The sequence below is a fragment of the Aulostomus chinensis genome, chromosome 17 (genome assembly GCF_037954235.1).
Source record: "Aulostomus chinensis isolate RoL2024-O1b breed Wild chromosome 17, RoL_Achi_v1.0, whole genome shotgun sequence".
NCBI classification, from domain to species: Eukaryota; Metazoa; Chordata; class Actinopteri; order Syngnathiformes; family Aulostomidae; genus Aulostomus; species Aulostomus chinensis.
The window spans coordinates 25949788-25972729 of NC_141336.1; the positions used below are offsets into that span (position 1 = coordinate 25949788).

Genomic DNA, 22942 nt, shown 5'->3' on the forward strand with positions numbered 1-22942 from the left:
TTGGTGACAAAGAGTCTTAACAAGGTTAAGGGAATCGTTACAGCTTGGGTTGGAACAGTTATAAAGAATGTCTTCCAGCAACAATTCTTAGTTCCAGATTATTGGTTATAGACTAATGAAGCATACTTATTAATCTATATTTAATTTCTGCCTAAAGATCCCACTAAATCATACACACTGCATGTGGAGAAAAGGTCCCTGATGTTCCCACAATAAGATGAGAAGGTTCGAACAGGATGATAGTTCACACCGGGCGGGACGAGCAAAGACTGCCTCAGACATCAGAGGATGGTTGAAGAAAACGACGTCATCGCTGTACACTACATCATATACTACAATGGTGAGTCCATCCATGATTAAAATGTATATTTTAACATACTGTACTTGTGTCATCTTTGCTGCCAGGCTGGCCAACCCCAGGTGTAGCTCCCCACTCCCCCCAGCAGGAGGCAGCAGAGATTAGAAATAAAAGATGATCTGTTATCGCAGCTCATGTGCGTTCGTTTGTGCCAAAGTCTTTCGGAGGTTTGATTTGTTTATTCAAGTTGAGTTATGAGAACGTTTTGAGCCCTTTAAAGGACCCCGTTGACCCCCGGGCACTGTAGGAGGCTGGCAGATGTCCATCCCTCCGCTGCCCACCAGCAGGATGCAGCAGATTAGCTGTTAACCATCAACCCGAACAGCGGAAGCCGTGTCTGTGATTGACGGTCATGCTGGATGCTGATGGTGCATCAGAGCTGGCGTGTGTGAAGGGGCAGGCTCACCTTGCAGCTCGCTGTTTTTCCTGAAGTCATCAAGGCACTGAAGGTTTCCGACGTTCTCTAGGGTCAACTTGTTGTTGAGGTACCAGAAGAGGAACGTCATGAGGATGATGAAGAGTCCAATGGCGGTCAGAAACCCCAGCACCTCTGGAGAGACTGAGAAACAAAGACAGATTCCAGTTTCAGTCGCAAAGTTTGGTATTTTATCAGCAAGCTGTGACAACTCCCTCGCCCACCGCTCAGGTGACAGGTGAGGCCTCCGTCTGAGCTGCTGGCTGCACCTCCAACACTGAGGCCAACGTCAAAGGAAAAAACACAGTTTCACACAAGAGCGTCAGGTTGTATCGGGTTCTTCCTGGGTTCAGGCTCCGCCCCACAAAGTGTTGACAGCGTCATAGTTTTTGCACAGGATGGAACCATGATGAGAAGAACCCTTAAAGATGGAAGGATCGACATTTACAACCACAGACTTTAAAACAGCTTTCCAGGCAGAGCAACTTCCACCTGCATTCTATCTACTGACCAGCAGGTGGCGACTTCTGGTTGATTGTGCAACATCTCCCCCCTTCATCCACTTCCCCAGTACAGGTTTTCCTGATGAGTTTATCACGCCAGTCTCACATCCTCCTATAGGCAGCATGATATCAACTTGACTAAATTTTGAATAAAACTGGCGGGGCTGCAAAGTCAGCAGCTCATCCCGAGATGCTGACTTTCTTTGAGACGACAAAATGACCTCATCCCTGCCGATCTCCAGTTCACGGTGAGCAAAACTCACTTCTGGCTACAAAGCGAAGCAGCATATTTCCTTCTAAGAGAGTAGAATCTCTGAGTGTGAGTCAGACAATTGATGATGAATGAATGTGGTTGCTTTAGGTTCAAGGGGCAGGCCGCACCTCTACTGTGACCAATGGTTTAATGGGTCTTTGGCCGAGACGCTCAGGTGCATCAGGAGACAAATAACCAGCCGCCTCCCTCACCTACTTGCAACAAACATCAGTGGAAGAAAGATGAGATGTTCAGAGGCCGGGGGGGAGGGCGAGAGAGGGAGGGAGGGAGAGGGAGGGAGAGAGAGGAGTCAAGAGAGGTGGAAAACATGGATGGAGGAGACAAGAGTGAGGCTGTGAGGAGACACAACCTGTGTGGTTGCCATAGCAACAGGTTCAGGTGCAGCTGCACTCCAGACACAGGGGGATGTTAGCTGTCATTAGATGCAACACTGAGTAGACGTTTGCTTGGAAAAACACAGGAAGTGCAGGATCAGCTGATGTAGCGAGACGCCTGTGACACCGCCCGCTACATCAGCTGATGTAGCGAGACGCCTGTGACACCGCCCGCTACAAGCTCGCCGCCTCCACGCCTGACCAGAACGAAACCCTCAGGACTGAAGATGTGATTTCAACAAAGGTTCAAAAGCCCCAAGTGTGAAACTCCACAGATCTGCTGTGAGTTCAGAACATTTCACGCTGCGTGCAGGCAGAACCTTTGGATGAGGTATCACTTCACCTCAACGACGGCAGACAACGCGTGCAGGGTTATGATGAGGTAATACCAACACATTCCTTCTTCATACGTGTGTTTGTGTATTTCTGTGTGTGTGTGCGTGTAGTAGAGAGGATGACAGAAGTTTGCAGAGCAGTACAAAGTGGTGGTGGAATACACACACACACGTGTGTAGATCTACGTATGTATGAAAACACACGTATATACATAAATACATGTATGCATGTATTTATGTATATATAGTTTATACACATATGTATGTTTGTATATGTATATATTATCATACATATTTATGCATTTATACATGTATAAGTACACACACACACACACTCCTCTTCCTTTGATGCAGGTCAATGAGCTCGTTAGGCAGGACGGCGGATGACATCATGTGTTCCTGTCACTGGTGTTACTTGTGGCACCAGTGCTTGATTTGGCACCACGCCGTTCCATCAGGAGGCTGTCCTGGCTGGGGGAGGACGCTACACAACCTCAGATTCACTTCATCCTTCAAGCCGACAAAAACTTCAACCATCAAACTTTTCTCACTTAAATATTTTGCTTTGTTTTCCTTCACAATGCAGGGGTGACGGGGGGGGGGGCAGGAGGAGTGTCTCCTCACGCTGGACTGAATCGTTCACAACCCAGATGGAGCGCGATGTGACGGCCATCCCTCCACAACCGGCTTGAACAGTGACGGGATATGCAGTCCGTGGCTTCTGCTGCTGGCACCGTGGGGGAGATGCCGGGAAGCTCGAACCCTCCTGAGCAACACTGCTCATCACTAAAACCTGGAGAAGATTCAAGCAGCTACGCACAAACTTCCTTTTCTCTTGAAAATTTCACTAAAGCTGAATAAACTTGAATAAAAATGCTGGCAAAATAACCGATCAATTAATTAACAATAACAGAAATGATTAGGCTTTAAATAAAAGCCTTTTGCCCTTTGACCCCAGGTGAGGATTTGGCTGAGTAACCAGCAGGGGCAGCAGTGGCCTCATGCTGCGTTCACATGTATTACCTGGAATAATAGGAGTTGTGCGCCATAACCTGATTAATGACTACGGTTCGTTACTGAATGAGACACCTGGCGTTCATCTGCTAGCTAGAAGATCGGCTCACGTCAGAACTGGGTCCAGAATGGTGCTCCACATCTGCTCGCATTCAACGTGCAAGCAAATATTTTCAACCCTATGGAGGAGATAGGAAGCGCCGTGTTGCCATGACAACTCAGAGGTCGAGGTGCGCAACTGGCACACTTTGTGAAGAAGAACTCAAGTGAGTTGTACTTGCTTGCTGCGTCTAGACTAGGGGTAGGTTGGTTGCCTTGCTCATTTCATCATAAATGAGTTTAATTCAGTTAACATGAACAGGAGGTTTGGCGAGGTTGCCTAGCAACCAACAGGAAGTGCAGCGGGTTCTTTGCACCTGCTATACCCAACACGCAAATAGCAGTTCAATGAAATACGGACACTAACGTTAACAGGAACGCTGACTCAGCTGCACACTGCACTTCTACGGAACGTTCGCCAAAGCACACGTCATCACACATCCACATTTAGAGAACCCTTCTTTATCAAGCCATTACTTACAAAACAACATCACCCAGATTCATTTTTTAATCAAACACCTGTCCTGATTACGAATTAACTAGCAAACCTCCCCCAAGGTCATGTGATGCTCTAATCAGGCGTTCCTCAACCTGAGTTCTCTCACTCGACTTTGAGTTCTCCTGCTGACGGTGAGACGGACCAGCGCCAGAGATCACATGACCTCCAGCGGGGCAGTACTCAGTAGGTCTCCAGCGCACGCACGCGCACACACACACACACACACACACACTTCTAGCTAATACTGCTTGTTGAACTCGCTGTACAGGCTCCATTAGTGAGAACAGCTCTTCCGTGGTGTGTGGGGGGGTTTGAATTATGACTCAAACAATAACTGTTACACAACACACAGGCAGAACAATCACGCAGGCGAGCCGGCCGCTGATGCTGCATCAAAAGAAGCATGACGACGGCTGATGCTGGAGCAGATGAACAACAAATATCACACCTCAAACACTTTACAAGCTACAGAAATCAAATCTCTCACTGCAGCAAGTATCTGGTTACACTTCGTTTGAGATCCAACAACCAGCTAACGTGAGACATTTAAGGACCACTTCTAGACAACCTGATATCAACAATTCAAATTGTAATCCAAATGGTGGATATTTGTACTTCCTTAAATGTGAGAATAAGACAACAATCTCAACTCACAACAACCCCTGAAACGCAGCGCTGAATCCCAAGTGTGATGGGAAGGAAACTGTGTTTCTTTTCTAAGTCCAGTCGAGAGTCTCTTCTACTTTTGCTTTGTGCCTGGAGGAAGTACTTTTGTTCTTGAGACAGATTGTTATCATCTAAATATAGAGGTCTTTGACATCACTCACACTCACACACACTCACACTCACACACACACACACACACACACACGTGTTCTCAATATATCAGTTCATACAAACTTTGATCAGGATTTCTTGATTTGTTTTTTCTTTTGTTACTGCGATGCCATAATGAAAAAAATGATGATGGAGCTGTTTAATTTAAGTAATACTTCAACTTAAAAGTAGACTTCCTGCTCAGGCTCTCCAGCTGTCAAAGAGGAGTTTTCCCTCCATGAATCCAGAATGCAGAAAAAGCCATGTTCGTTTAGCTTGAAGCTAACGGAGACAGCTAACCACAGCGACACCTTTGCAGTCTTTTGTGTATTTATTGTAAAGCGTTGGTGTATTACTGATCATCCAGATGACCTGGAGAGTTAAAAACGAAAGATTCTGGACAGTTTAGCTGCTGTTAGCATCAGCCTCTGTTAGCTTCAAGCTAAATGTACGTGGCTGGTTCTTCCTGCATTCTGGAGTCACTAAGAAGTGATGGAGGGAGAACCACCTCAGTGAGCTGAAGACTCCTGGCCCTGAGTACCTGGAGGGTGAAAGTGGTTACAAATAGTGCTAACCCTTAGCAGCAACACTTGTGTTGACATATTTTCGGAGGTCTGATATTTTCATGTTTGTTCCTTCTTTGCTGCGTTCTATTCACATGGAAACAGTTGCTATGCTACATGTCAAAAAGCACAAAACCATCTCATAATCACAGACACCCACACACTCCACACAAGCACCCCCATCATACACATTCCCACACATGACCAGACTCCACAGCACAAGCGCGCACACACACACACACACACACACACTTCCATTAGCATCCTCTGAATCCACTGGAGCTTTTATTTTCGAAGAGTCTCAGCTCTCTACAGGATGCGACTATCGCCATGGCGATGTGACTCTTGTCATCTTTCTCTTACTTGAGAGTCCAAAACCTGAGTTCCTTTTTATTTGACAGTTGTACAAGCAGTGAAACAGACAACAGAGGGAGTGAATCAGCTGAGGCACAGGTAGGGCAGCACACCTGAACACAGCCTAAAGGTAAAATAAGGACTCTTGGGGGGGGGGGGGGGGCAGTGACAGGTGCTGGTGGTGAAGGGTGGAGTCGCCGTGATCTGCCCTACCTTTTCTGACGCAGATCAACTCATGTACTCCACAGTTACGTTCGCCACCTGGAACGACAATGCAGTTTGAATGAGCCGTGATGGAGGGAACAGAAGACAAACAAGTGGACAGAAAACAACAGCAAGACAAGAAGAAGGAGACGGACACAAGACGCTGGCAGACAGGTGACGGGGAGTCTACATTCACACTTTAGCGTGACGCTGCAAATGTTTGCCAGTCTGAGATGGTGGTTTATTTCCTCCCTCTCACTACCGGACAGCAGCAGGAGAACTGGAGGTGAGTAGGAGCTCCAGCAGCCCACACAGGTCCAGAACCTTCTACCGGCAGCTTCTGACAGCTGAACGTCCTCCTGCTAGTTTTGTGTTTTCCCATGGGCTGATGATGAAGTCTGGAAACTGGAGGCCATGCTGTGGTTAGCAACAGTCACAGGACCCCTGCTGAGACTCCTCCAATCACCATCAGCTTGAGTTTATGATGATGATATCAGGAACCACGCAGCCTCTCATTTACACCCAACTGAGGTCTCAAACGGCCGACAACTGCAAAACTCTCCCAAAACTCTCCAGGGGGTCTGGTGTAATCCAGGTCTCCTTAATCCAGAGGTATGATCAGTGATCCACTAACACCTGGACCGGATTAAAACTAGAAAGCCAGACTTTTCTGCAGCTCCACAATACTTCATTTAACATGGTACTTATTTATTGTACACAAAATTACCCTTTCACATGTACTGTACATGTACTTCCTGCCATCTGAAGTTGCAGCAGGCCGTACTGGACCGGACTGTATTTCGATGACCTGTGCAACCCTGTGCTGCAGGGATGAAATGGCGTCTTTCATCGTGAGTAAATCTTTGTTCCAGGAAGCGCCAGTGGGGCTGGGAGAGGATTCTCTGCTGCGCTAAGAGCAACTCACTCAAGTTATTTCTGATAAATCTGGAGTTGAAGGAGTGAAAGAGCTCGGGGAGCTTCCTCCCACACGCAGCTGCCGAGTCGATCTGCTGAACCACAGCAAGAACCGGGCTTCCAGCTCCAAGTTTGTCTTCATGTCTTCTCTGCTTGTCACACGATCCTGGCCCAGTACTGGTGGTTCTGATAGCACCGATCATTTGGAGTCCACCACGTTTTCTATGGCCACGAACACATACTCAGACTGCACTCTGAGGCTGCTGAGGGAGGGAAGGTACGCTCGCGAGGTGTAAACACAGGTCACATGAAGGTAACAATGAAAGTGAGCAGGGAGAGGCTGCTATAGCACCAGAACCTTGAGAACCAGCACTGGTGTCACCCGAGGGGGGACACTGGTCTGGGCTCTAGTGGTGAGCTGGACTCCACTGAAAGCAGCAGGAGCTGCCAGACAGGTGGTCGACCTGTCGCTCCCCCCGAGGCTGCAGCCCAGCTCAGACACCTGCACAAGTGTGAGTAAGATGAGCGAATTACTGCCACCGGTTGGAGGCCTGGAGGACGGCGGCGAGCTCCTTGCATTCATGCTGTTCTGTAGGAGAGGATGAACGGTGGGTCCTGAGCACTGGTTCTTCATCATAAGAACCAGTGCTCAGGACCAGCTCCACCCTGCAGCTGCAGCCAACTGACCTGCCAGTGACGGAGACCAGCAAGATGGAGACGGGATGAGTTTGACAACAAACGTTTGAGCAGAGTTTGTTACTGTTAGCATCAGCCTCCGCTAGCTTCAAGCTTCGTGTACGTGGCTGGAACTTCCAGCATTCTAGAGTCACTAAGAAGTCATGCAGGAGGGACAAATATTTTAGTGAGTTCAAGAGTGAGTACTTGAAAGGTAAAATACAGTTTTTTGGATGAAGAATTTAAGAAAGAATAAAATGAAACCGTGAACCCTCACTAGCGGTGCCCGGGACACATTCGAGTTTTTAAGTGCCGACACTCCTCGGAGAACTCAGTGTGGTAGATTTCTAGCACTTTGCCAAGAGGTTCCCATGATTTCTGCTGCTCAGATCTGGCAGAATCAATCGTAGTGATCAATACGTGCAGCCTCTTCTTCCAGCTCATCCTGAAGCAGGTCTCCTAAACTGAATCAAGGTGAAGTCGGTGGCTTCATTTCCAGGGTTTGTCCCAGTTTCTTTAAGGATTTTACAGCAGCTGCTGCATCTATTCAGGCTGTCCAGGCCGACTGTCTGGTCTCAGCTAAGTGGACCGAGGCCTTGACACAGAAAACAGACCTGACAGACATCAGAGTGTCCGAGGTCAGGGGAGAGGACACGCTGGGACAGAAAGTTTCCAACGCAAAGACAAAGCTCACATGAATGATAAGAATTATTCTGAGCCACTTTTAAGAACTAAAAATGGCCTAATTCTTATACAGCACTTTTCCACCATGGAAGTCCTCAAAAGCACTCTCCAATGTTATGTTTCTCCCTCTCTCCCTCTCTCCCTCCCTCCCACACACACACACACACACACACACACACACACACGGCACTTCAAAAGGAAACCCTGGGGCTTGAACCAATGATTCGTTGGTTACTTCTCAAAGGAGCGTGGACCCAGGCTAGTTAGCTTAGCAGAATAGGTGGTAGTGGGTGGGAAGTGTTAGCATCAGCTAGCTCAGGTCCAGACTAGTTAGCTTAGATCAGTGGCTGGTAGTGGGTGGGAAATGTTAGCATCAGCTAGCTCAGGTCCAGACTAGTTAGCTTAGCCCAGTGGCTGGTAGTGGGTGGGAAGTGTTAGCATCAGCTAGTTCAGGTCCAGAATAATGGTTACCTTAGCCCAATGGCTGGTAGTGAGTTGGAAGTGCTAGCATCAGCTAGCTCAGGTCCAGGCTAGTTACCTTAGCCTAATGTCTGGTAGTGGGTGGGAAGTGTTAGCATCAGCTAGCTCAGGTCCAGGCTAGTTAGCTTAGCCCAATGGCTGGTAGTGGGTGGGAAGTGCTAGCATCAGCTAGCTCAGGTCCAGGCTAGTTAGCGTAGCCCAATGGCTGGTAGTGGGTGGAAGTGTTAGCATCAGCTAGCTCAGGTCCAGGCTAGTTAGCTTAGCCCAATGGCTGGTAGTGGGTGGGAGTGTTAGCATCAGCTAGCTCAGGTCCAGGCTAGTTAGCGTAGCCCAATGGCTGGTAGTGGGTGGAAGTGTTAGCATCAGCTAGCTCAGGTCCAGGATGCTGGTGTGTCCAGCAGGAATCCTCCTCCTCCTCATCATCATCAGTAGCAGCAGTCGCTCTTCTAGTCCTCCACAAACCTTTGGTTCTGTTGACCCAAGTTCCAATGGAGCTTTGGAGGTGCTGCGTCAAATCACTGCTCCCAGTCAGGAAAGTAGTTCCGGCTACGTGTCTGATTCTACCACTACAACGTCTCCTCATGTTAAACTGGTATTCATCACCAAGGCTACCAACCCTCCTGATATTAATGCAGGCAGAGACGGAGCTACGCTAACACTTCCCACCCACTACCATTCATTGTGCTAAGCTAACTAGCCTGGGTCTCAGCACAGAAGAGCAAAGGGTCTCTATCCTCTTGTCTGTCTCTGGGGATGATGCACAGTAAAAGAGCATCTGACCTTCAACTAGTCAGCCAGTGGTTCGTTAGTCCTGGTTCTAGAACTAATCGGTTCAGTAAAGTAATTTGCCTCTCGTCCACAGCCAGTGACATTGCAGGCCCTCTGAGTCTTTATTCAGTCTGGTTTGCGGTGCATCAGGTTGTTCAGTGACAAGACAGAATCAGCTCCACTTAAGCTAATTAACAAGCGGAGGGCAGCCTGCGTCAAAGATTAGCCAGGTTACACAACAGAAGACGGGCAGGGTTCTACTGGGCTTCCTAGTCAAGAAACTGAGAAGAACCACTGCTCCGCATTCCCAGCACCATCCACAGCCTCGGGCCACGGAAACACACGTTATTTTTAGAACTGCAAAATACAAGTGTGCTGAGTTAATACCAGAAATGCTGTTGAGTGGACAATTGGAGAATACAGTAAAGGTAGCGTCACACATGTACACACAAACATGAGCGTTAGTTTGGGGAGCTTCGTTTTGTTCCAGCGACACACAAACACACGGTAACGGGCTGGTGTCTGAGCTTCTGCTGGAACAAGTGTGTTAGCAAGTACTTAGTAGTGAGTACCTTCTCTGTTTGTGGTTTAACTCAAGACCTCCCTGGATGTTTGTCAACAGTACTAGTGTTTTTGTGTACATGTACTCAGAAGTACTTTTTCATCAATCCTCTACAGATCAAACCCCTGGAGTTCCCGGTGTTACAGACAAACACTGCAATTAAAAAGTGGAGGAGGGAAGGTTGTGTGTTGACTGGGCAGCTCCTCCTCACTCTGAGGAGATAAATGATCCTGTTGGCGTCGTGGCGAGCGGCTCTTCAGACGCACGACGCTACGTTCACATCCTAAAAGCAGCCGAGTTGAAACGATACTAATAATCATAAAACTCTGGACTGTAATGGTTCTGTTGTTTCACGTCTGTAACGCAATCAGAGGTGAAAAGGAGTGAATATTAATAACCGACTCTGTTCCGGGCAGCTCAGAGGAGGAAGTGCTGCCCCCATACCGAGGTAACCATGGAGACAGGAGGCGTTGAGGAACGACTGTGTGGCTCTTCTCTTTATCTGGCGAGTGAGAAACGGACCAGTGGTTGACCGTCACATCGCGGCCCACGTTCTGATTCTAGCTCAGTTGCTTTCCCGCCTCCTGAGGTCGGGCACATGTGAACTGGTCCTGAGACCACCGTTCAAAGTGGACTAGTTCCACTTGTGTTCCTGAATTTTGGGGTCAAGCAGGCTGGGATCCAGACCCGGAACCCTGGTTTGCCCCCCCTCACAGCCTCCTACTAGAACTCCTGCAGTATCTTGGGTCAGTATCTCAGGAGGTACCAGGAGGGGTGCGACCCCTGACATCTGGAGCTTTACGGTCTCCTCCTACTTTCTCTACTTGGCTCTGGTTCAGGACTGGACCGAGCCTCGTACACACCGAGCGCCTGTGAGCTGACAGACCGACGTGGGCCGGCGCCGGCCCGTCCACCGGCTGCTGCTCCCCGTCATGACACAGATAAACACACTCACAGCACATCAGCACATGTTGATGAGCGTTCCCAGCCAATTATCCACAGAAAAGGCTTGTGTCCTCCTAGCTGCTTCAGTCGCTCCGCCGCCGCCGCGCGGCTCCAGCTAACGGGATTAAGCAGCTCTGATGTATATTTGGTTCAGAGACGGTGAATCAGAGATGAAGCACAACCTGAATTAGCAGAAGAAACAGATTTGATCACAAAACAGGACGACAACATGAAACTGGTTCGTCAGGACTCAGAAACGAGGGACAGCAGCGGTGAGGACGTCCAGCCAGCACGCCGGCGGCAACAGAGGAGGAGCAACGTCCGTGAACTGAGGACAAGGAGGCGAGCTGCGCCCTCAATGACCGCTCCTCCAGACCTCAGAAGTACTTGAAGACACTCTGGCTGGAAAATGTCAGGCAGAAACGACTCGTCTGTCCCTTGGCGCCTCACCGTAACCCCCCAGCTGCCACGCGGGTCTCATCGGGCCTTTCAGGAGACACCAGATCATGTAGATGAAGCAGAGGTCAGAGGTCACGGCAGGTAGGGACACCTGCTGAATGAGCTTCAGATTTCCAAAAACACCAGTTTCTTTGGGATTTGTTGGTTTTGTTTTGTCAGGATGAGGCGAGAAAGCAGGAGCTGGACGGCGCTCCGGGGAGGCGGAGACAGGGAGGCCTGCGCTCCTCTCGACTTTTTTAAATAATAAAATGTTGACATCAAAAGTGGAGCTGCAAAGAGAAGGGAAGTTTCTGGAAAATAAAACGTACATGCGGAGTTTCTACATGGAGTTCAGACTCAGACAATAAAAGAGATGAAGACCCGCGTGGGACCAGGAGCCCGTGGGTTCACCTCCGTCTCCGTCTAGGTTCTAACGCTACCAGGCGGCGAGCGAGGAGTCCCAGGCCGCTAAGCGCTCCAGAGCGAATATCTCCCTCTCATCCGCCTCAGAATCCAGCCTGGAACTTCTCCAACCGCCAGGAGCCAACAAACGCATCATCGCACTGAACCTCTGAACCGCTTTCCAAGAGTTTCAAACCATTTTACCGCCCTGGTCATTGTTGATGCCGCCATATTGTGTGTGAGGACTTCAGGTACAAATTCATGCATTTACACAAACAGAAATATCCCTGAAATATTACAGCGACCTGCTTGTATACACAGAAACATACAAACACGACATATGGAAAAGTAGAAACAGGCAAGAAGCAGACGGAAACCCCGCGCTGGTCTGGACTACCACCACACCTCAGGAGGCGTTTGTGTTCCTCGCTTCAAGAGTCTGAAAACGCTTTCAAGCTCAAGAGTCCAAGACTCATCACTGCAGGTTGAGCAGGTGAGGTGAGGCCCCTCCCCCTCTGCTGCTGGGATTCCAGAGAAACGCAACGATACAGTAATGTAACCTATTACTTTCAAATGAGAGTAACCGGGAACATGCAGTACACAGTGACTTGAGCACCACCGCGATGATGACCACTGACATTTACAGTAAAATTACTTCCCACTACTGCATTCAGAGCAAAGCTGCATACAACCTGCTGGTTACGTCATCAGAGCAGGTGCGAGGTGGACTCGTGAAGGGAACTCGCAGAAGTGACGCGTGTCCGACCTGAGAGAACCTTGCTCGGTTCCACAGCAGAACCACGAGGGTTCCACAAGCAGAGCTGCAGGAACGTTAGGCGGCGTGTCCGCAGCCTGTCAATCACCGCGCCAGACCAGCGGAGCTCTCCTCTCAGCACCGAGGAGGAAAAGACCCGGCTAAGACCCGGTATTCACTGCCGTCAACCCCGCCGGAGCAGGGATCCTCCGCGGAGGTTCCTACCGGTTCGTATCGGGCAGAAGTGCCGCGGTGCGCCGGGAGTTCCAGCTGAAGTTGAGCAGAGAGCAGGAGGAGGTTATTGGCCTACTTACCATCAATCGCCATGATGTTCTGTTGTGGCTTCAACCAAGGCGGGCGGTGATGAAGGGGGACGGGTCCACTGCTAGGCTGAGGCGGGGGGGGGGGGGGGGGCAGGACGTGGTACAGCCCAATACGCGTCGGGAGGAAACCGAGCCTCCGTCGCTTCCATTTATCAGAGCAAAACATCGAAGTCAAATAAACTACAGTTACATGAACGAATGTGTAGCACAACGTGCGACACACGAAAGAAATCGGTTCTCTTGATATTTGTAGATTTTGTTTTTAAATCTGTACCAACTTCAAACTTCTCAAGAGGAATTGCTGAATAAACCTCTGACGAAGGTCGTGACGTCAGGCTCTGCTCTACTGAAACGTGTCAAAACTCAAAACCCATTTTTGCCCGACAGCCACTTGCCAGTAAGTGGTCCCGCCTAACTTGTCCTGACTGGTTCTGACTAGTCCTGGGTCCAGAAGCGTGTCACTGCTGTAGATTTGATCACTCATGGGTGAAGATTTCACTCCAGCGCCGTCTCCATCCCACACCCGTACACGTGTCAAGTTTAAAATGTCCACTGCTGTCTTCTGCCTCCATGATGGATGTGACTGGAGTCTCTGTTGGTCTCTGTCTCAGAACCAGAACCAGAACCATGCTGGCTAGATGTTTGACTCAAGGACTGTAAACCAGTTGTCCTCCCTGGACAGGGACTTGAACCCTGGACCCTCAGATTAAAGTCAGACCTCGACCAGCTGAGCCACGCCCTGATCAGATTGAAAAATGTTGCACATTAAAAAGAGCACAACAAATTCAGCTGAGCAGAACGATAAATGAGAGCGCGTGACAGGTTTGACCTTTGACCTCCTACACAGAAGCCGATCGTCCCCTCGGCCTGTTTGGATCACAAACAGGGTTCCGTTTGACTGGAGGAAGCGGGTTCCCTCTGGTAGGGTTGAGGCCTGACAGCAGAAGGACTTCTTGGAGGAAGGAGACCTGCAGGTCCCGTGAACACGCGTGTGCGTCCACCAACACGTAACACGCCATTTCCTTCCCCTCCCAGTTTACTGGGTCCTATTTTTAGTTCACATGCCCTCTGCTGGACTCATCAGAGCAACTCCTTCCTGTTGTCATAGAAATGAGTCGAAGGCTGCACATCATGGGGGGGCAAAGCTGCAGGTAGTTGATGTAACAGAAGAAAGTCACATGACCATTATTCAATCATGTCAAGACAGAAGCAATAAACACTCATGATGCACAGCTCCATTACACGTGCTGCTGCTGGGAGTACTGGTGCTGCTGCTGGGAGAACTGGTGCTGCTGCTGGGAGAACTGGTGCTGCTGCTGGGAGAACTGGTGCTGCTGCTGGGAGAACTGGTGCTGCTGCTGGGAGAACTGGTGCTGCTGCTGGGAGAACTGGTGCTGCTGCTGGGAGAACTGGTGCTGCTGCTGGGAGAACTGGTGCTGATTTTCTTTTTCTAACCCGCTCACGTCCTCAGGTGCTCCAGCGCCAACATGGAGGCGGTGGCTGATGATCATACCAGCGTGAAGCTTTAACAACCTTGAATCTTAAACACTCGACTCAACAAGTTTTCGCACAGTGTGGCAGACACAGAAGAACTGAACCGTTTCCATAGTAACGGCTCCCTACGCATGACAAAGTGACAGCATTTCTACAGTTGATATGGAGGAGAAAATTACAGCTTGTAATGATCGATATCAAAGTGACAGTGTTACGTAAAACACAAACGGGCGTGTTCACCAGGGACACACCCACCAATCAGAACCGTTACAATGTTCTGAGTTCCTAGAAAACAAATTTAAACTCTTTAACAACTCTTGATTAGCTCACAGGCCGGCAGGGTGGAGCAGTGGTCCTCACGGTGGCCCCCCAGCAAGAAGGTTGTGGTGGAGCCCCGGCTGCAGCACGGGGTCTTTCTGGGTGAGTCTCCATGTTCTCCCTGTTCCTGCTGGGTTCTCTCTGGTACTCCAGCTTCCTCCACAGTCCAAAGACATCAAGAGGGACCAGGTTAATCCAGACTCTAAATTGACCGTAGGCGTGGCTGGGAGAGCCAATGGTTGTCTGTCTCTATGTGTTGGCCCTGCCATGGACTGGTGACCTGTCCAGGGGGAAGGCTGCTGGGAAAGGCTCCACCCCCACCACCCTCAACAGCAGAAGAGGGGGAACATGGAGGGATGGATGATGGAGGGAGGGATGGAGGGATGAGCTCACAAATGTTCATCCAATCAACATCTAACAGGGTGGGTGCACTGCTGATGCTGCCAGGAGGAAAGCTGGAGAGTCGCAGGGTCTGAAGGTCTGGTGTGTGAGGGTCTGGGGGTCTGAGTAGCTTTGATGCTGTCAGTCTGTGTGTGGCTATCAAAGCAGTCAGAGATCAAACATGAAAGAATGAGATCAAAGTCAGCAAATGTTGGGGAGTTTTTATCATGTCACATGACCCTTGGCCCTGCCCCTCAAACACGAGGCACTGCGCCAATGAAAGCACATGATTTATTTTCACATTGAACACTCACATACTGTATATGATGGTGTTGATGTGAGCTTGCAGGCTCGTTTGTTTCCTGTCTGACACGACGATCATCATGATGTCATCAATAACGTTTGCGTCCACGACAGATCGTTTCTGTAGCTCGTCTTTTATCATTTGCATACACGTATCTGTACGTCTGCTGTTCATCCATTTACAGAACCAATGCAACACACCTGTCCACACACACACACACACACACACACACACACACACACACACACACACACACACACACACACACACAAACAGAGGCTCAGTTGTTCACTTCTGGAGTTTGTGTTTGAGGTTGGATAGTTGCTCCATGTCGATGCTGCTGCCGCCGCACACGATCACCAGCAGGGGGCCAGAGAGAGTTGGCAGACGACCTGTGAGCAAATGAGTCCAAATGTTGGGTGCCTGCTGTCGTCATGGTTACAGCAACAGTCAACAGTGACATCTACATCTGAGCCTCAGCAGCAGACGAGCACATCAAAGTGTGACTTCCTGTGATGAGGTTCTACAGCTGCGCTCCCACATCTCGCCACCCTCCCTTCCCTCCAGTCACAGAATGATTGTGCTTTTAGGCGGAGTGTGACTCACTGGCAGGGACCTCAGACACGCCGAGCTCAGGTCAGTTACCTTCAGCCTGTAATCTGGAGACCACGCCGCTGTAGATGGCCGCTAGCGCTGCTCCGCACGCCATCTCCACCAGCACACGCTCCTCATCTACAAGATCACACGTCAACACAACAGGACGCCGCAGTCGTTTGCTCAACCTATGTCATCTCTTTCAACTCACCCAGGAAGGTTTCGATGGCATGCAGCGCCTGACGGTCAGTCACCAGCTCAGAGATGATGGTCAGCTCGCGGCACCGGCTGTACTCAAAGGCTTTTGCACAAACCGTCTTTGCCCCGAGGCATTTGGCTTCGCTGTGGGAACACGTGGGTTCAATCAACGACAACACGACATACAAGACACATGTGACATCAGAAGAGAGCCAAAGTGAGAAGCTCCGGCGTAAATGTCTGCTAGCTTTAGCCGCCGGGGCCCCAAGACCTCGCCGCTATCACAATACTGGACCAATGATTTTTGTTGTAGCCCCCCGCCCCCCCCCCCCCCCCCGCGACCCTGAACAGGAGAAGCGGAAGAAAATGGATGGATGGATTTTTGTTGTGCAGTCAAACCAAAAGATAAGACAAAAAAATAAAATTTGACTTTGTAGAATGAAATATTCATTCAGAAATACCTGGTGATGTCATCCAAGGTGACCAGCCTCCCTGCTTTCACTGCAGCATTGAAGCAGTCAGCCCCCGCCGTCTCCATGGCGATGATAGGTACACCCAGCCAGCCGACATCCCTCAGGCCCTGGACGACCCCACACAGGAGCCCCCCTCCCCCCACAGACACCAGCACGGCTCCAGGCTTCACGCCGGGACCCAGAGAGGCGGCCACCTCCTGCATCAAACTGGCATGACCCTGCCTGGTGCCACAGAGAGCAGGGCCCCAAAATGAAAGAATGAACGGATGAATAAACGAGCGAATGAACGGATGAATGAGGTTCTACCAGAGCAGGGGGTGGTCGAACGGGGGGACGTAGGTTAGTCCCTCACTCTCTGCCAATCTGAGAGCTTCCGCGTTGGCGTCGTCCCAAACCTGGAAGGAGGACCAATGAGTCCAGTGAGAGCTGGAGCCGCATCAGCAGCGTCAGCGCACAGCGCCCTCTACTGGACAGTTGGTGCAGGACGTTACAGCCAAATGGAACTCAGAAACTTGCCTGCACGAACAAACCCTGATCAGCTGATATCGATGATTGATCACTAATATTGGCCGGCTGGTGAATGGAGCTGACGCTGCCATGGCTGATATTTACTGATGTCCTCATCATCGCTATAAAAGAAGCCATGATCATCACATGCAGGACGTGTAAACTTTGAGAATTTGAAAAAATAGGATATTTAATCATAGCCACAACAAGACGCAGCTCAAAAATCTCATAAAGCAAATTATTTCCTCAAAACAAATGTCAGTCAGTAACACGCAGCCTCGTTGTTCACCGGAAAGTCACAGATTATTACAGGTAACAACTATGAATACGTCTGACGCGACGTAGAGGAGGAGCTAGCCAGGGAAGCACTGCCACTTCCTGTAGCGCCTTCAAAATAAAAGTGACTCTAAATTCACTAAAAAATACACAATGATTTGTTCAAGTTAACTTTGCGCAGGATCCAAGAGGGAAACAGAAGCTCCAGGAGGTTCTTTCAGCTCACAGCACTCACACGGAGTTTCTGGAGGAAACGCTCCATCTGGTCATTGAGAAGAGGTTTACCAGTACCAGCTCATTTAACCTGCTACACCCTCACTAAATGTCAACTTTAGCAACGTTAGCGTGTCTTCAGGGTAAGAAGCTGCCAGCAGCTTCACCCAGGTAGCACTGCAAGACTGTAGGAGTCGGGGCGCCCTCTGCTGGAAACACTGTGTAACTACGCCGTGCTTCCAGCTATCAAAGCTTTTCTGCAGTGTGATGTGTGTGAGTTAAAACTTAAATAAACAGATTTCAATAAACCAAAACCAGCCACTGGAACCGATTGGCTGCTCCATCACACTCCAAACACCTTAAGCTGTTTTTGTGTCATCCAAATCCTGAGAAAGTAAAACCTTCAGGCGCCACGACTGAGCCAGATCTGACATCGAAGCAGAGATGGTGACACGACCTTGCCAGTAATCTTGACGGTGGCGCCCTGATCCTGGAGTCTCTGGACCACCAGCTGAGGAGAAGACCCGGGAACCACGATGGTGGCTGGAACACCCATTTTTTTGGCTACATAGGCGGCCGCCATCCCCGCGTTCCCACCTGGAATCAGATCATCTTATGTAAGAGCACAGTCCATTGGTCTATGTTGCTCATTGATGTGCTGTGTGATGATGTCGTGATGATGTCACCTGAAGAGCAGACAACTCCTTTGGACTGGCTGGCGAGCTGCCGAGGAGAGCAACGATATCAGAGAGCTTTCCTGAGATCTGGACCTCAGTGAGTCCCAACATGTCAAGGAGTTGGTGGCATAGAGTCACTGGTCTGGTGGCACTGGTTTGGAGACACTGGTCTAGTGCCAGTGGTCCAGTGTAAGCGGTCTGGTGACTGTGCTCTGGTGTCACTGGTGTGGTGTCTGTGCTCTGGAGTCACTGGTCTGGTGTCGGTACTCTGATGTCACTGGTCGGAGGTCACTGGTGTGGTGTCTGTACTCTGGTGTCACTGGTCTGGTGTCAGTGGTCCAGTGTAAGCAGTCTGGTGTCTGTTCTCTGGTGTCACTGGTCAGGTGTCACTGGTCAGGTGTCTGTGCTCTGGTGTCACTGGCGTGGTGTCTGTGCTCTGGTGTCACTGGTGTGGTGTCTGTGCTCTGGTGTCACTGGTCCTGGTGTCACTGGTCAGGTGTCTGTGCCCTGGTGTCACTGGTGTGGTGTCTGTGCTCTGGTGTCACTGGTCTGGTGCCAGTGGTCCAGTGTAAGCAGTCTGGTGTCTGTGCTCTGGTGTCACTGGTCAGGTGTCTGTACTCTGGTGTCACTGGTCTGGTGCCAGTGGTCCAGTGTAAGCGGTCTGGTGTCTGTGCTCTGGTGTCACTGGTGTGGTGTCTGTGCTCTGGAGTCACTGGTCTGGTGTCGGTACTCTGATGTCATTGGTCGGAGGTCACTGGTGTGGTGTCTTTACTCTGGTGTCACTGGTCTGGTGTCAGTGGTCCAGTGTAAGCAGTCTGGTGTCTGTTCTCTGGTGTCACTGGTCAGGTGTCACTGGTCAGGTGTCTGTGCTCTGGTGTCACTGGTGTGGTGTCTGTGCTCTGGTGTCACTGGTGTGGTGTCTGTGCTCTGGAGTCACTGGTCTGGTGTCGGTACTCTGATGTCATTGGTCGGAGGTCACTGGTGTGGTGTCTTTACTCTGGTGTCACTGGTCAGGTGTCACTGGTCAGGTGTCTGTGCTCTGGTGTCACTGGTCAGGTGTCTGTGCCCTGGTGTCACTGGTGTGGTGTCTGTGCTCTGGTGTCACTGGTCTGGTGCCAGTGGTCCAGTGTAAGCAGTCTGGTGTCTGTGCTCTGGTGTCACTGGTCAGGTGTCTGTACTCTGGTGTCACTGGTCTGGTGTCAGTGGTCCAGTGTAAGCAGTCTGGTGTCTGTGCTCTGGTGTCACTGGTCTGGTGTCACTGGTCTGGTGCCAGTGGTCCAGTGTAAGCAGTCTGGTGTCTGTGCTCTGGTGTCACTGGTCCGCACCTGCTGGCAGAGGTGTCCGATGCCTCGGATCTTGAAGGAACCCGAGGGCTGTGAGTTCTCCATCTTCAGGAGGACAGGGGTTCCGACCCGTTTGGACATTGCGATGCTCTCCAGCAGCGGCGTGTTGACGTGGAAATGCTCCGCCATGATAAAACAACCTGAATCGAAGAGTGAAGATTAATGGGACAGATGTGATCACGTCAGCAGGAAGTAGCGTCGAGTCTCATAGGTGAGACAACAGGTGGCCTACGAGCTGACGTTCATCCCCCGACGTGGACGGAACCAACACTCTGTTTTCGTTATTGTATATGTCACATTGGGGCCACGAGATAAACCGCTCTGGACCTGAACTGGTTGTATGACGTAGCACCATTCAACACCTCACGTCATTCATCGCTGCCGTTTCAGTGTCGGATGGAAACTCACGTGTGGATGAAACGCCTCGCTGCCGCCTCGTCCCAGCATCAAACTGCTAAACGCCTGTAAAGGTTCGATGTGTAAATATTTCAAATGTTCTAATCACGTTTAGACGTGCAACATAGCATGTAGCATAGAAGCTAGCGGTGCAAGCACCGGGACTTCCGGTTGATCCTTCAAAAATAAAGGCTCAGCTGTAATGGGAATAGATATGTATTCATTTTTGAGTTTGAATAATTTGTTACTGTGCAGGCGTAACGTTGATCAACTTCTCACTGGTATGTAACTCGATATCGGCTGATAAATGAGAGCAAACGAGGTGAAGGAATGAATCATGAGATCAGTCCTGCGAAGAACAGATAAAGAAGTAGTAGTAGTAGTAGTAGTAGTAGCAGCAGCAGCAGTAGCAGTAGTAGTAGTAGTAGTAGTAGCTCAAACACAGCATCATTATCATAATCCTGCTGTGACTGATAGTAATATGAGATATTAAATACTACAGAGTTGATTTTCCTGATTGTACTTTTCCTGAAACAGATTTTCAAGGACAAACTTCCTCCACACAGCAGCTTTTACTTACATAAACATGTGAGGTCACAGACAGGTAACAACTTAACCCTTTAATTTCTCTGAAGGTTCGGTTCCACCTGAGGAAGTTCATCCAAGACGACAGCAGAGCAACAAGAGAGGAGGGAACTTCCGCCCGAGGAGCCTCTGCACCTGCGATGACCTGTGAACATGACCCCCCTCTGGAGTCCAGAGTTTACCACCAGATTAACTGCGTGTGTGTGAGTGTGTGTGTGTGTGTGAGTGTGTGAGAGTGATAACAGTTACACCCGTCAGGATTAGGATGTTTTTATTCTTACATTAGCTGTATGGTTACAGGTTGCATCTACACAAAGGTCTCCAGTACAAAGTGCCACTGTCTCATCACTCTTACAACGTGATCCAAGTGGGAGGCGATGTTGTGTTCAAGGACGCTAGGTGGCAGCAGTGAATGGTGCCTTCACTGACAGCAAAGATGAAAACACACCAATAGAAAAACAATGTTATTTTTTAAATAAAAGTGGAATAATACCGAAATATAATTAATCAAATATGAAAATATGACAAATTCAAGTTGCTTTTATACTTTTTCACTCACTCTGAGCTAATTTAGCCTCTTTGGCGTGAAACCAGTCAGGCTGTGTATAAATGTATAGAAATGTCAACCCTGGAGGGAGAGAGGGGCGATCACATGAGTTCTGTTAGAAATGGTTTCCTGGATCCGTCCTGGAGGCATGAGAGAACTCCCCCCCCACGGTTGACTGTCAGGCCGGTGCAGTGGTGACAACCAGGTCCTGACTCGATCCGGACGAGCGGACATGTTTACTGACGGGTTCGCTTTGCTCTCCTGCTTTCACCTCTAAACCCACTTTGGTGTCACAAGTTCATTTAGACGTCATTAAAACATTCCAGGCACATTCTTGTTTACCTTCCTCTCTTCTCCCGTCTCAGTCAAAAGATGCATGAAAAATAAAACATTCTCTCCCCTTTACTCCATCATAGTACAGTATTACTGTGTTCGGTCCAGATATTACTGCAGCCTGAAGTGATACTTCACCAAAATAGAGTATTTTGCCTTCCAAGGACTCACTCACAGGAGTTTTGAACTCACAAACACAACATTTCCCTCCTGCGTTAATTCTCCGTGACTCCAGGATGCAGGCAGAGCCAGCCACGGATGTTTGGCACCTTCCTCCACCAGGACTCCACCAACACTTTGACTGGAGATAAAAACTGAGTGCAGTTCTTGAGTCTACCAGACCCCCTGGAGAGGTGGTGACCAGACCTTTCTGGACAGTTTAGCTGCTGTTAGCATCAGCCTCTGTTAGCTTCAAGCTAAATATACGTGGCTGGTTCTTCCTGCATTCTGGAGGGAACAACACCTTAGTGAGCTGAAGACTCGTGTTCGTAGTCTTTTTGTGGGACCAACAACCACAACGCCAACAAACCTGACTTTCATTTCACCTCCTCGATGCACTTCTCTCTCTCCATCTGCACGTTCTCATCTCACCGGCCTGCAACCTTCCTTCACAACTCCAACAACATTTTCAGACAGTGTATTTGTTCGTTTGTCACTTCTCTTTCCAGCAGATTAATAAGATACAAAAATAAAGCAACATTCACAAGTCAGGACTATTTGGATGCATATTAGTTTGAGCCTTTTCTTTCCCAGCTCGCCTCATGTTGCGAGCTGCGACCTGCAGGGCGGCGTGGTGCCTCTTAACTCAGCTTCTGTCATGCTGCTGAATGTGGTGAAGTTGCTCGAATGAAGACTTTCCTCTAACTACAGTCGCTACGTGGAGTATATTTGGTTCCAGCGTCAGAGGTGTCAGCTCATCTTCCTCTCTCCTCCATCCCTTTGTTCCTTCTTCCTCCGCCTACATGCTGCTGGTCTCCGCCCGCCTGCCTAAGCTCTTCACGAGCGTGCACGTGGCTGCTGGTCCAGGCTTCATGCCAGCGAGCGTTGTCTGGGTTTGATCCTTGGATACAGCTGCAGAGAGCAGACACAGGTCACTACATCATGTTCTCCTTGTTCCCAGGAGCCTGAACATCAGGAAGAAATGTTGGTGGCACAAACATCCGCGGAACTCTGGAGCAACAATCAGCTGGCGAGCAGCAGGCGTGTTTCTCCAGAACACGCAGAACGTACGTGACAGCTTCGTCAACGCTCCTGTCTGGAGCTCGTTCATGTGGCCATCGGTCCCATGGCCAGTATTTCTGTCCGCCCTGTTTCACTTGTCAGCAATGATGAAGAAACAACTAATATGGGCTTTACGCTCTTTGGAATTTAAGAAAATGTGACTTTTCCATGTTTGCTTGTGCTTTTCAGGTTTTACACACGACGAATGTGGTATGAACTTAAGATAATAAAGACGATATCAGTGCCGTTAGCGTTTATCAGATTATTTGTGTATCGAAGGGTCGTAGAGTTTAAACGACAGGAAGCAGGCGTGAGATCGCCTCATCCA

The 22942-nt window shown here is 49.6% G+C and overlaps 3 protein-coding genes and 1 long non-coding RNA gene across 19 annotated transcripts in view; 1 reads left to right on the forward strand and 3 right to left on the reverse strand.

Annotated features, from left to right (window-relative positions):
• Positions 1-12818, reverse strand: part of syt14a (synaptotagmin XIVa) — a 34982-nt gene extending 22164 nt beyond the window's left edge. For 3 of the 5 annotated variants that reach the window (XM_086181731.1, XM_086181730.1, XM_086181734.1), the window contains exons 1-3: positions 12746-12818; positions 5818-5865; positions 765-917 (exon numbers count right to left, since the gene is read on the reverse strand). In XM_086181731.1, the coding sequence (XP_086037857.1) occupies positions 765-917; positions 5818-5865; positions 12746-12758 (214 nt within the window). In that variant the 5' untranslated portion in view covers positions 12759-12818. Of the gene's footprint in view, positions 1-764; positions 918-5817; positions 5866-12369; positions 12440-12745 lie in introns of those variants that run through there. The other 2 variants (XM_086181735.1, XM_086181733.1) reach the window with 2 other exon arrangements.
• A 2197-nt stretch (positions 12819-15015) lies between these two features.
• Positions 15016-20092, reverse strand: sdsl (serine dehydratase-like). 2 transcript variants are annotated; one of them, XR_015109653.1, is made up of 10 exons: positions 19941-20092; positions 19515-19672; positions 18199-18235; positions 17970-18109; positions 16823-16911; positions 16505-16738; positions 16057-16187; positions 15897-15983; positions 15262-15643; positions 15016-15103 (listed from the first exon to the last, which is right to left on the reverse strand). XR_015109653.1 is itself a non-coding variant. In XM_086181747.1 (9 exons), the coding sequence occupies exons 2-9, from the start codon at positions 19659-19661 to the stop codon at positions 15540-15542; spliced, it is 969 nt and encodes a 322-aa protein (XP_086037873.1). In that variant the 5' UTR covers positions 19662-19672; positions 19941-20092; the 3' UTR covers positions 15164-15539. The 2 variants fall into 2 exon arrangements, 1 of the variants encoding a protein (XP_086037873.1); XM_086181747.1 differs by lacking the exon at positions 15016-15103 and having other exon boundaries at positions 15164-15643.
• Positions 19701-22797, forward strand: LOC147246945 (uncharacterized). 2 transcript variants are annotated; one of them, XR_015109658.1, is made up of 3 exons: positions 19701-20002; positions 20564-20716; positions 22514-22797. It is a non-coding gene; the product is annotated as an uncharacterized LOC147246945 (long non-coding RNA). The 2 variants fall into 2 exon arrangements; XR_015109657.1 differs by lacking the exon at positions 22514-22797 and adding an exon at positions 20814-21731 and having other exon boundaries at positions 19708-20002.
• Positions 20768-22942, reverse strand: part of LOC147246946 (apoptosis-stimulating of p53 protein 1-like) — a 39483-nt gene continuing 37308 nt past the window's right edge. For all 10 annotated transcript variants that reach the window (XM_086181717.1, XM_086181719.1, XM_086181716.1 and 7 more), the window contains one exon: positions 20768-22464. In XM_086181717.1, coding sequence (XP_086037843.1) covers positions 22423-22464 — 42 coding nt within the window. In that variant the 3' untranslated portion in view covers positions 20768-22422. The remainder of the gene's footprint in view (positions 22465-22942) is intronic.

Bases quoted from the DNA above. Each gene is read 5' to 3' on its own strand.
- sdsl (XM_086181747.1), bottom strand. From the start codon at position 19,661: ATGGCGGAGCATTTCCACGTCAACACGCCGCTGCTGGAGAGCATCGCA. The intron at 16,912-17,969 runs GTCGTGTCACCA...TCCTCCTTCCAG, and splicing joins CCGTCAAGATTACTGGCAAG to GTTTGGGACGACGCCAACGC. The intron at 15,644-15,896 runs GTAACTGACCTG...ATTTGCTCACAG, and splicing joins CTCCAGATTACAGGCTGAAG to GTCGTCTGCCAACTCTCTCT.